Genomic DNA, 13,000 nt, shown 5'->3' with positions numbered 1-13,000 from the left:
AATATAAAAAGTATTTTAAGAATGTGAAATGTAGAATAATAGTAGAGAGAATGATTTATTTCAGCTGTTATTTGTTTCATCACATTCCCAGTGGGGCAGAAGTGAACATACACTTTGTTAGTATTTGGTAGCATTGCCTTTAAATTGTTTAACTTGGGTCAAATGTTTTGGGGATCCTTCCACAAGCTTCTCTTAATAAGTTGCTGGAATTTTGTCCCATTCCTCCAGACAGAACTGGTGTAACTGAGTCAGGGTTTGTAGTCCTCCTTGATCACACATGCTTTTTCAGTTCAGCCCACTGATTTTCGTTGCTTGGTCGCAAATGGGTCTTCCAAATGGACAATGACCCCGAGCTTTAACTTCCTGACTGATATCATGAGATATTGCTTCAATATATCCACATAATGTGCCTTACTCATGATATCATCTATCATCTATTTTGTGAAGTGCACCAGTTCCTCGTGCAGCAAAGCACCCTCACAACATGATGCTGCCCCCCCCATGCTTCACAGTTGGGATGGTGTTCTTCGGCTTGCAAGCCTCATCCTTTTTCCTCCAAACATAACGATGGTTATTATGGTCATGTTGTTTCATCAGACCAGAGGAGATTTCTCCAAAAGTAAGATCTTTGTCGCCATGTGCACTTGCAAACTGTAGTCTGGCTTTATTATGGTGGTTTTGGAGCAGTGGCTTCTTCATTGCTGAGCAGCCTTTCAGGTTATCTCAATAATGGTCTCGTTTTACTGTGGATATAGATACTCGTATACCTGTTTCCTCCAGCATCTTCACAAAGTCCTTTGCTGTTGTTCTGGGATTGATTTGCACTTTTTCCACCAAACTATGTTCATCTCTAGGAGACCGAATGTGTCACATGGGGTTTATACTTGTGTACTATTGTTTGTACAGATGAACGTGGCACCTTCAGGCATTCGGAAATTGCTCCCAAGCATGAACCAGAGTTGTGGAGGTCCACAAATAGTTTTCTGAGGTCTTGGCTGATTTCTTTTGATTTACCCATGATGTCAAGCAAAGAGGCACTAAGTTTGAAGGTGGACTTAAAATACATCTACTAGTACACCTCCAATTCAGAACACCTCCTATCAGAAGCTGCTTAAAGGCACAGTTAACTAAGTGTATGTAAACTTCTGACCCACTGGAATTGTGATATAATCCATTAAAAGTTAAACAATCTGTCTGTAAACAATTGTTGGAAAAATTACTCGTGCACAAAGTAGATGTCCTGAACGACTTTCCAAAACTATAGTTTGCTAATCTGAAATCTGTGGAGTGGTTAAAAATGCATTTTAATGAAACTTCTGACTTCAACTATTTATATTATGAACATTACATTTAACTTATTACATTGTGTAGTTGTTACAGTGAATATAACAATGTTACACACTGTTGTTAAAAGATTTTTGAGATGTAAAAGATGAATCTAAGATAAATCATGCGATCATAAAATACAAGTGAACAACAAATGGAAACTTTTTAGGAGAACCCTTAAAAGTGAATGTGATGCCCAGCTGAATTCAAATTGTACATTTCTGGTACTGCGAGATGAGAAACCATATACATACAACTGCTGCAGTATCTGTCATTTTGTGTTTAGAATCTGGTTATCAGTTGGTTCATGTGTGTTCACTTGCATGTCTAAAATCAACAAATGAAATCATTAAAAAGCTGCACCAAGATCTTTTTGTAAATATTTCTCTGGCCATTATGACAGTTGTGAGAAAACAAAACATCAACATGGATGCAGCTGATGTTCGCACTCATCCAGGCGACCCCATAAACCCAAACTAATATTCACTAAAGGAATTATGCAGATCAGACAACGGCGCAAATGTTGTGAAGCGCAATCTATAACAAGCCTTTAAACAGGAGTGACAATAGCCCCTTTCACACATACAGCCTTTTCCAGACAATTGACTGTATTTTCAGGTTAGGTCACGTGTGAACACGACCCTTTTTGAAAATAATTGGTCAATTTAGCTCTGGCCATTTCCCTTAATGAGAAGGAGTATCATTAGTACATTTACATGTTCATTTTGATGGTATGTGTGAACAGCACATTTACCAGTAAAGGCAACCCAACAATTTTCCTGTAATTTACCTGGTTGCATGTGTGAAAGGGGATAATGACCCCATTTAAATACTCAAGACGCAGTGCAATATCAGATCTGACAGTGCCTGAACTAGATTAGTTTTGGTAGTTAATAAGACAGATTTTTGCATTGAAATACCAACCAATAATCAACATTACCCAAAATCTAACCTTTTTATGCTGCTTGTTTAAACTTATTTTGCAGCTTTGAAGATTTATGACAAGAACACGTGAAATGTTCAGTTTAAAATGATTCGGACTCAAACTAAAAATAAACGGCATAATGACTGAACATCAATATGTGCACATGTGAGAATGACAGTCATAATGTGTTTGTAACGTTTGTTGGAGTTCGGTGTGTAAATTAGCCATTAAATGCCTTACAATAAGCTACATGAAATGAATCGTATATTGTAATCACGCATGCTAAATCACACACATCTGAGCGATCATTCCTGATGTTCAAGTCTTGAGCTCAAAACTCACTTACAAACACCAACAAGTGTTTGAAATAACATCCGACTTGGATCTGATGTGGAGTCCGATCACAGAAGCAGAATTACATGAATTATTGAGTTATATGTGATGCTTACTCTTACTAATCACTTTCATACTAAATATACTTTATACTAAAACAAATACCAGAGACCGCTCAGACAAATGTCTCATATCGCGGAGAATGTGCTAACCATAAAAATATTAATCATAAAAGTTTAAGAACCACTTCATGGTCAGAATGGCGACCTTTTGAATCACGCTTGCACCAGAGAATTATTGCACCTCGAGCTGTAATTGGCCAAAATGCTCCGTTCGACTTTTCCGAGACCCTCTACTCTTCCCTGTGGAGCAGCTTGACCTCTGACCCACTTTCTGTAGATCTGAATTTGTGTTCTGAATTTCTTCTCCATATTTTTTAAAAGCGGGATATTTACAGTGTAAGAATTCAGAACCAAAAATGTGCTGTTTGAAAATACAGATTTATAAAATTGTGCCATAAAAAACTCAATTCAATTTGGTTAAATATAAAATGTCCAGGATTGGAGTTTAAAAAAATTAAAAACTATTTAAAATACAACGTAATATTAAATTTGGCAAAAATCACAATTATAATTCAAACATCTAATATTTCAAATTTACAAAATTCAAATTGTTTTGGCATATTTCTGGCTCCATAGACTTGCTCCCTACCAGAAAATCCTAAAGGAGAACATCTGGTCATCAGTCCATGAGTGAAGCTCAAACACAACTGGATTATACAGCTAGATAATGATCCAACACATAGGAGTAAGTCCTCTGCTGAATGGCTCAAAAGAAGCTAAATAAAAGTTTTGGACAAATCACAACTTGAATGTGATTGAGAGACATAAAAAGAACCTCTATTGCATAGTGTTGCTTCAGGGTAACATACCCATTTTCCCTCATATTCTCAGGCTTACAAAATCATACACCAAAAAAAAAAGCTTATTTTAATCTGGAGGAAGTATGAAAAGCCAATAGAATGCTTGTATTTGATCAAATGACTTGTCCAACCCCCTTTTCAATGTCTTTTTCTCACCTGCACTCACATGCGGCAGCCATGTTTTTTCAGCTCCACAAAACTTTGAAAAAGTGACATTTTCCTTAGGATTTCCATGAAAAAATTTTTTTTTCACAATTTTGGGTAAGTTCTGATTTAATTTCACTCTGTTGATTATGTTTTCATTGAATATTTCTTTTGTAAATGGGTAAAATAGCCATGTTGCCTCAAAGCAACAATATGCAACAGTGGAATGAGAATTCCCTGTTTTCATGCTAGTTAGCAATACAATATTATCAGCAATATAACATTTCACACAGATGGAAGGATACAAAGACTTATTAAAGTATTTGTCAGTATTTGCCTTGTTTTTTTTAAATACTAAATAACAATAACAATATTTATGATGACAGTTTAGCTATAAGTATGCATAGGCATAGCCTAGAATTTGTAGCTTTGTAAGCTCAGATGTGTGTGTGTGTGTGTGTGTGTGTGTGTGTGTGTGTGTGTGTGTGCGTGTGTGCACACCAAATGTTCAATCTGCCTCCAATATTTCCAGATACATATAATAATTGTGTAATTATCTTTTTCAGTGACAATGAACATACCATTCTATGGCAGAAAGAGGAGTCAGGCAGTGGACACTGTTTTGGTTGTTCCACATGATGAAAGTGAGGATGAGTTAGATGGTAGTGATGAGGAAAATGAGGAGGAAAGACCTATCAATGAGGGAGAAAGTGATGAGTCAGGTAATGGAGTGTTGAGTGTTAGGTTTAAGTATAATTTATGCAATGTATAATGCATTCTATAATGATTACCAGCCATTAGAAATAATACTAGGGTAATATTAGATAATTAGTTAGATTAGTTAGACTAGCTGGCAACTATTGCTTGTTATGTGCTTATTGATACCTATTGATGTGTTTATTGCTATGTGCTTATTGATACCACCAGATAGAGATGCTGAAGAAAGAGATGGAGAGCTGGAAGAGGACGAAGAGGAACAAGCATACATAAAAGCTAAGGACCTGAATCTCACATGGAAAACTGGCCGAAAAAGTATACCCCCTGTCCCCCAGTTGAAAATCAGTCTTCCTCAGGCCACAGAGGTAAAAGCACCAATTGACTACTTCAGAAACCTGATAGAAGATGCAATTGAAAACATCGTCACACAGAGCAACTTGTATGCCAGCCAGTGTGACATAAATAAGCCGCTTAACATTACTTTCAAAGAGATTGAGCGGTTCATTGGCATTGCACAGTACATGGCAGTCTTCAACTTTCCAAAAACACGATTGTACTGGAGCACAGCTGCAAGGGTGGACTGCATTGCCAACACTATGTCAGTGAATCGCTGGGAGACCATCAAGAGATACCTCCACTTCAGCAACAATGAAAACCACATCCCAGCAGGTCAGCCTGGGCATGATGCACTCTTCAAAATTCGTCCTCTCCTGACAGCTCTGAAGAAGAGCTTCAATACTGTTCCAATGCATGAGATGCTCTGTGCTGATGAACAGATTGTGCCGTTCAAAGGGAAAAGCAGTTTAAAATCATACAATCCAAAAAAAAAAAAAAACGCTGGGGGTATAAAATATTTATCCTTGCTGACTGCCATAGCATCATTCACAACTTTGAGGTCTACACTGGAACCATCACTCGAGCTGAAGGGAAGCCAGACATTGGTGCCAGTGGCAACATTGTTCTAAAGCTGTGTTCAGTCATTCCCACCAACCAGTCCTTCAAGTTGTTTTTTGATAACTGGTTCTGCAGCATCGACCTACAAGTCCAACTTGAGAAAATGAAAATCCATAGTGTTGGAACAGTGAGATCCTCAAGGTTGCCCAATTGCACCTTTACTGAAGACAAAACAATGAAGAAAAAAGGAAGAGGGACCTTTGAAGAGAAGGAAACGAAATTTGAGGGCGTCAACCTGAGAGCAGTGAAGTGGCATGATAACCGTTCAGTCCACTTGCTAAGTACCTATGCAGCAGCCTACCCCACAACCTTGGTCAAGAGATGGGACAAGAAGACCCAAAAAGTGGTGGAGGTGGTAAGGCCAAACATTGTGTCTATCTACAACAAAAGCATGGGTGGAGTAGACCTCCTTGATTCCCTTATCGCACTGTATCGCACCAAAGTGCGATCCAAGAAATGGTATCTGCGCCTCTTCTTCCACATGATGGACGTGGCGATGGTGGAGGCTTGGCTGCTTTACAGAAGAGATTCCACCAGTTGTGGTGTGGAACAAAAGGAGCAGCTGAGATTGATGGACTTCAAATCTGAGGTGGCAAGCTGCCTCTGCAAAAAAGACACACTTTGCAGGAAGAGGGGACGTCCATCTCTGAGTGTCCAGGCAGGTTTAGACCTGAAAAAAAGACGCGGCGCAACTGCACCTCTACCCCGGCCCCACTCCGCTTGGACCGCATAGACCACTGGTCTGTCTACAGTGAAAACAGAGGGAGGTGCAAATATCCTGGATGCAATGGCATAATCAAGGTCAAGTGCATGAAATGTGACGTGTTTCTCTGTCACACTCCTGACAAAAACTGTTTCTTTGCCTTTCACACACAGTAACCTAAGATGAAGAAGTGGCTCATCCATGATTTGTGTACATACTGAATGATCCACCAGTGTTGTTTGTTCTTTAGTCTGTTTTAAACAACACAAATTGGTTTTCTATCCAGTTTTTGAAAATTTTATGAGAATGAATGCATAAAAATAATATTCCTTTGTTAGCATTGTTACTTCTAGGTAACAAACCCCACTAAGATGGTAACTGGATTTAACTGTATTACTTTTAGGCACAAATGTTTTTTTTAAATGAAGTTGATGTTGAAGATCTTTCATAAAATGTGTTTTGTTACATTAAATAGACTGCACATTTTGTTTTTATTCCCATTATTGCATGTTGTTGCACCAAAATAACCTACCTAGATCTACCCCCTATTATTATAATTTTTGTAAATTATGTGTTGAATTGTTCAATGTGCTCTATGACTGGTAATACAATGTGTGGAAATATTTTTTTTTCTCTATTATTTCATATATCATGCAACAGAGGATTAAACAAGCAGTTCATGCTTGAACACCCTCCAATGTGAAACATTCAGCTAACTGTTTTAATCTATCTTTAACCAAATGATCAGGGGAGAGCGCGAACGCAGTCCCCCACTACCAGAAATTATGCAGTCGAGATTCCCACATTTGGGGAATTCGCAGGGGTCAGCACAGTCGGAGTGCAATGACTGAGCCTCACCCTGGGTGAACCACCTTCATGATCATGGTGTCTCCCCTGCCAGGTAAGTATGAATTGAAAGCGAGCCAATCAGAGGAGTCATTCTGCTCACTACTATTCACGTCGATGGTGATACACATTCAAATACACATACTTCATGACTAATACACATTGTTATTACATGTTATTAACAAATATTTACAATTACACCCAGTTTACAAGGAATGTAACCGATGATGCATTGCGATGTGACTTGCTGCAATGTTTTGAGTCAGTGTACAACAGAGCCGCACACACGGACCAATCAGCTTTGAGCTCCAGACTATGGAGGACCTAAAGTGACGATATAAAAAATAAAATATTTGCAAAGAATTGTAAAAAAAATTAAGGTGTACTACGAAATAAAACATTTTCATATCAGACAAACTAGTACTTAGCTTTATTTCCTTATGTATTACTGTATTTTTTTAATTCCACGTGTATTTATTTATTTCTAGATTGAAATGTTTGTGGACAAACTTTAGGTTGGCTTGAGAGAACATAGCAATAATGTTTGAAGTAGTTGTAAAAGTTTGAAGGTTTTTAATTTGAAGTTGTTATAAGTTTAAGTAGTAGTTTTAAAAGTTCAAAGTTTAAAGATTATACTGACCATTCAGTCTATCAGATAGATAGATAGATCCCTGCTACCCTGAGTCCCATGAACAAAACCTGAAATCTTTGTTCTGGTGCAGAGATATGTGATTTGTTAGTTGGTTGCTAGGGTATCCCCATCACAGCTGAGTGGTTTACTAGCATAGGCAATGAGCATTCCCAGATTGTCTCATTTGTCCTCACCTGCAAAGAGTCCACTGAGTATCTGGAGCCCATGTGCCGTGGAGTAATGGAGAGATTCCAGCAGGCCAATCAGTCTGTGCCAAAGATTTTGTACGTTGATCGTGGGTGTTGTCGTGCACAAGGCCCGACCGCTGTGGAGACCTTGTTCCAGACATGGGTGGACAATGGTATGGTGGCGTCTGGACATATTCCATTGGATCCATCGCTTTGATGCAGCCATTCGCACTGACAGCCACTCCAAGTATGCAGTTTTCAAGTCTGCACTAGCAGGAGCAGTGCTAGCCTACAACCGCTCAGACCTGGAAAGGTCCTGCTGGGCTAGACGAAAGTGGAGTCAGCCTTTTCAAGACACCAGGTATTTAATGATGTGATGTGACTTGCTGCAATGTTTTGAGTCAGTGTACAACAGAGCCGCACACACGGACCAATCAGCTTTGAGCTCCAGACTATGGAGGACCTAAAGTGACAATATAAAAAATAAAATATTTGCAAAGAATTGTAAAAAATGTATATAAAGTGTACACCGAAATAAAACATTTTCATATCAGACATAAACTAGTACTTAAAAAACACAAGGTAATATTTATCAAGGCTACTTGCCATCCTGAGTGAAATAAGTCAACCTGGACGTCTCTATGACATTCTGATCCTGAGATACCATCTTATTGATTTTGAATTGAAGTCAAAAGGGTTTGGTTGCTAGAGTGCTCTAAATGATAGACAGACAGAGGAAGGAAAAGGATAAATAGAAAGAAACAGATAGAAATATTGTATTGACATGGCAATATTGTAATTACAGTCATTTAAATAAAGTTTGATTGAATTTGTTAGAAATAAAGATTGAATGTTATTGGACAGGTAAGCTTACATACCTGCAAAGCATGTGAAATATAGTGCCATAAGGATTGATCTGCGTCATTTTAGCTAACTTGATCTTGCCTGCACAGTAACTGTCATAATGTTAATCTGTAATTATTCAGCAAGGTAAACTACAATAACATGAAATGAATGCTAGTCAATGTTCAAGATAATGCAAAAAGTACAGAAAATATATAAAATCTATTATTATAAAACAAAAGCGCATCGATATATTAAAATGTCAGTTGTGATGGAATCACATCAATACTGAATTGTGTCACATATTTATAATGTACAGTCTATTTTATAAACCGCTACTGTCATCATCCACCAAATTTAGCTAACAGCTATCGATAAAGCTGGCTAGCTAGCTAACGCCGACATAGGCTATCGTATAAATGCAGTCAATGTATCATGCAAAGAAAAGTGATTACTTCAAACTACAGTCTCGTACAGTCAGACATATATCCACACATTGTTTTAGCCCTGTTCCAGCACTGGAGACTCAATATAAAGTCTCAAAGATTGTAGTAAAACAATCATAACTGCGTCATTTTAATTATGCTACCTCATCTGTCAGCATGATGCCGGTGAATCACGTTGTCTTCGTTGTATGTAACGGGATTGTTTTGGCAGATGCTCGAGTCCCTACGGAGTGTGTGCACGAGCAACAGGTAGCTGCTGCAGTTCACTTAACGGCCACAGGTGTCACTAATAACAAGGGTTTCTGAATCTTACGTACTGCACCTTTAACAGTAGATCAACAGAGTTTGCTCGTCAATTGTCCGAAATTCCAGTATTATAAAAACTCTTTTCCTTCTATCTAGCTTTTTCTTTTCACTGTCAGTCAAAATCAACATGAACTCAACAATCAATAAAGGTTACGTAAATAAACATTCAATCATGTCTAGCTAGGTGTGTGTGTGTGTGTGTGTGTGTGTGTGTGTGTGATATATATATATATATATATATATATATATATATAATAATGTGTGTGTTATTTCTTTGTAATATTTTACATTAATAATCATGATTTAGTAGTCCATAAACAGTGATGGTGAATTTTCTGATGCAGAGATATGTTATTAGTTACTTGGTTGCTAGGGTAACCCCATCTGGTTATGAGGCAGTTACCAAGGTGATAAAATACATGGCTACTTTCCTTCCTGAGTGATATAAGTCAACCCGGAAGTCTCAACGATTTTCTGGTGCAGAGATATTTTGTTACTTGGTTGCTAAGGTAGCTCCATCTGGTTGTGAGGCAGTTACCAGGGTGATACTTATCATGGGTACTTGCCATACTGGGTGAAATAAGTCAACCCGGATGTCTCTACGATGATCTGGTGCAGAGATATGTGATTTGCAACTTGGTTGCTAGGGTAACCAATATGGTTGCATGATTTCTTTATGTATGTAATTATTTATTTAATGGAATTTGACCCTCCATAAAATAGGGAATGAATTATCTCTATAGACCCTTTTCACACTTCTGTGGTCGAGAAGTTGAAATCGTCATAGTTGGGTAAACTATAGTTGGTCTGTTAACTGTGCCTTCTTTTTTGCATTTTTGCCATTTATGTCGACATATTTGTAGATCGTTCCTTTAATAGATAAATCTGTGCCTACTGATAATAACCTCAATAATAATGCATTTTTATCGACTTCATTTCATATTCATGCAGATAACCCACGAAAAACTACTTTAACTCTTTCCCGCCAAACACAGAATTTTCCGGGTTTTATGAAAAACGCTTCCCGCCAAACACGGAATTTTCCGGGTATCCGTGTTTTAGGTGGTATACGGTAAGGAAGACCACAAGCATGTTTTGAAAGAGTACGCAACTCTTTGATCAAAGAAACAGACTGCAAACGTCTCAAACGTGAAGTGGAACACCATACTAATACTAAAGCACTTGTTTGATAAAAATGCCTTTTTCTCAGCTTTTTGTCTGAAATGTTGTTTTTGACAAAACCTACCTCTGTTCAAGTGGCAATAAAAAAAGAACATATTAAGATAAAATAAAATAGTTTTTTTTGCCTAAAAGCAGAGGCTCAGAGCTTTATTTTGATATATAGCATCTTCATATATTCATGGAAGAAAATATTCTGCGGGACATTAAAGTTTAGCGAAAATCATCAAAAACCCTGGTGGTGGCTGGCAACTTTTCTTTTTTATAAGAGGCTTGCAGCAACTATTAGCCAAATTCCTGCCTGTCAATCTCTCCTCGAACGTGCAAAGCGCTATTGTGTTCGGCATCAAACAATTGCTTGACAGTAGCAGCAAATGACCACTGAGAGGAAACAATGCCCAAATGAAAGTGCAAATTTACAGATAACTTGCACAAAATATTCCCATGCTTTCGTCCATGTGGAGGTCCGTGGGAATGTATGACATGTAAAGCTGCACTTGTGTGTCAGTTGCTAATAAAGGTACAAGTGATTTAGAAGCACACATTAACTCTGTGAAGCATAAACGGTCAGCAAAAGTTGAAAGTTCATCAGATAAATTAACAGAATTGTTTTCACATTGCTTCATATTCCATGGCCATTAAAATAATAGTAAATGAAGGTACACTCATGGCATCAAATATTTTATTTTAGAGTCTTTTTCACTGTATTAAAGTTTGCATTCATAGTAACACTGTTTTGAACCCTATTACCCCCCCACCCCCGGTGAAGAGAAAAAAAAAAAAAAAAAAAAATATCCTCTTTTAGGAAAACTAGAATATAGTCACCCTACTACTGACCCTAAAAATAAAGGTACAGCGCTATGAAACCATTAGGCCTGTTTAACGTAGAGATTTATTCATTCCCTTTTTGACTTGATCTGTTCACAGGTACATTATTACATTTCTAAAAGCACGTTCACACTCACCTGTGAATATATTTCAAGTCTGTAGTCTTGAATTTCATTTGGTGAAGCACAAGATGTCACTGAGGCCTGTAAGATTCACTCTGGAGCACTCGGAGCTCGATTACTCTGCCTGAAGTAGAAAACACACCCCTCATTACCATACAAACAAACACATATAGAAATTAATACATGTAGAAATCAGTAAATGCATTAATAAATGTTTGAGGAAATGCATAAATGTGGAAATAAATACAATAATACTTAAAGAAATAAAAGTATAATTACTAATTTGTGTCACAAATAATTTATTTCTATGTACACTTTATTTTTATTTTTTTAATTATGCACTGAAATAAAAACTGGGCCAAAAACTGAAAATTATTATTTTAAATTAGAACAAATTCAGAAATTGTTCTTATTTGTGATGCATCAAAACCACTTTTTCGATTCTCCATTTTCCCGAACGCAGAAGTGTTCCACGATTCTCCTGTTTTCCATTTCCGGTCTGCAGTGTTTTCACCCGTATCAGCGTATAGTCTCAGCAACTTCAGTATTACATTTGTAGAAGTTGCATAAAAACATGTGGCTCTATAGTTGAAACGACTGTTTTTTGTTTAAAGTGCCTCATCGGAGTGTGTAGATGACATAAAGGGATGGTCTGAGGTCAGTTATGTTGATATCATTGATTATTCTAGTTATTAGTTCTTGTGAGCGAGAAATTAATTTTGACCCCTGAATAACACTTAAATGATTGTTGTTCTCCATCCGGATCCCTCGTCTCGGTTAGTTTGACATTGTGTCTCGAGACCAGAAACAGAAAACAGGCAATTAGTATCATCATGGCACTGTCCAGTGATTGCTCAGGAAAACTGTGGATAAATACACATTTCATCAGAGAAGATGGAAAAGAATATTAATATATTTAAGACTATTAAGAAACACTTTATTGATAACTAATCTACTGGATAACACTGCAGCAGAATTAACAGTGTGTCAATCGGCTCCCAAACTCACTATGAATCGGTAAATCCTGAACATGAATCGGTAAATCCTGAACATGAATCGGTAAATCCTGAACATGAATCGGTTTATCCTGAACATGAATCGGTAAATCCTGAACATGAATCGGTAAATCCTGAACATGAATCGGTTTATCCTGAACATGAATCGGTTTATCCTGAACATGAATCGGTAAACCCTGAACATGAATCGGTAAACCCTGAACATGAATCGGTAAATCCTGAACATGAATCGGTTTATCCTGAACATGAATCGGTAAACCCTGAACATGAATCGGTAAACCCTGAACATGAATCGGTAAATCCTGAACATGAATCGGTAAATCCTGAACATGAATTTGGGCACTGGTAAGGGTGTTCATCCACTGAACATTGGGACACTTATGATGATATTACCTGAGACACGATAACGATATCATTCAAGTTTAATCAACAACATCGCTGTATAAAAAATTTACAATGTATGAAAGATAAATTACATTAAAAAATATGAATTTAAAGGAGTGTATTTTCAACCTATTTTAACAACTCTTAACATGTTCTGTGCTTTTTTATTCTGTTCATTTGTTCACAT

The 13,000-nt window shown here is 37.4% G+C and overlaps 1 protein-coding gene and 1 non-coding gene across 2 annotated transcripts; one reads left to right on the top strand and one right to left on the bottom strand.

Moving 5' to 3' along the window:
- The first annotated feature begins 4,221 nt into the window (after positions 1-4,221).
- On the top strand, positions 4,222-6,054 carry LOC127619443 (piggyBac transposable element-derived protein 2-like). Its single transcript, XM_052092300.1, has 3 exons — positions 4,222-4,372; positions 4,578-5,151; positions 5,244-6,054. The coding sequence occupies exons 1-3, from the start codon at positions 4,222-4,224 to the stop codon at positions 6,052-6,054; spliced, it is 1,536 nt and encodes a 511-aa protein (XP_051948260.1).
- A 715-nt stretch (positions 6,055-6,769) lies between these two features.
- Positions 6,770-6,933, bottom strand: LOC127620419 (U1 spliceosomal RNA). Its single transcript, XR_007967708.1, has one exon. It is a non-coding gene; the product is annotated as a U1 spliceosomal RNA (small nuclear RNA).
- Positions 6,934-13,000: the final 6,067 nt, after the last annotated feature.

This window comes from Xyrauchen texanus, chromosome 26 (genome assembly GCF_025860055.1).
Source record: "Xyrauchen texanus isolate HMW12.3.18 chromosome 26, RBS_HiC_50CHRs, whole genome shotgun sequence".
In the NCBI taxonomy this organism is placed as follows: Eukaryota; Metazoa; Chordata; class Actinopteri; order Cypriniformes; family Catostomidae; genus Xyrauchen; species Xyrauchen texanus.
This window is presented reverse-complemented; position numbering and strand designations above follow the sequence as displayed.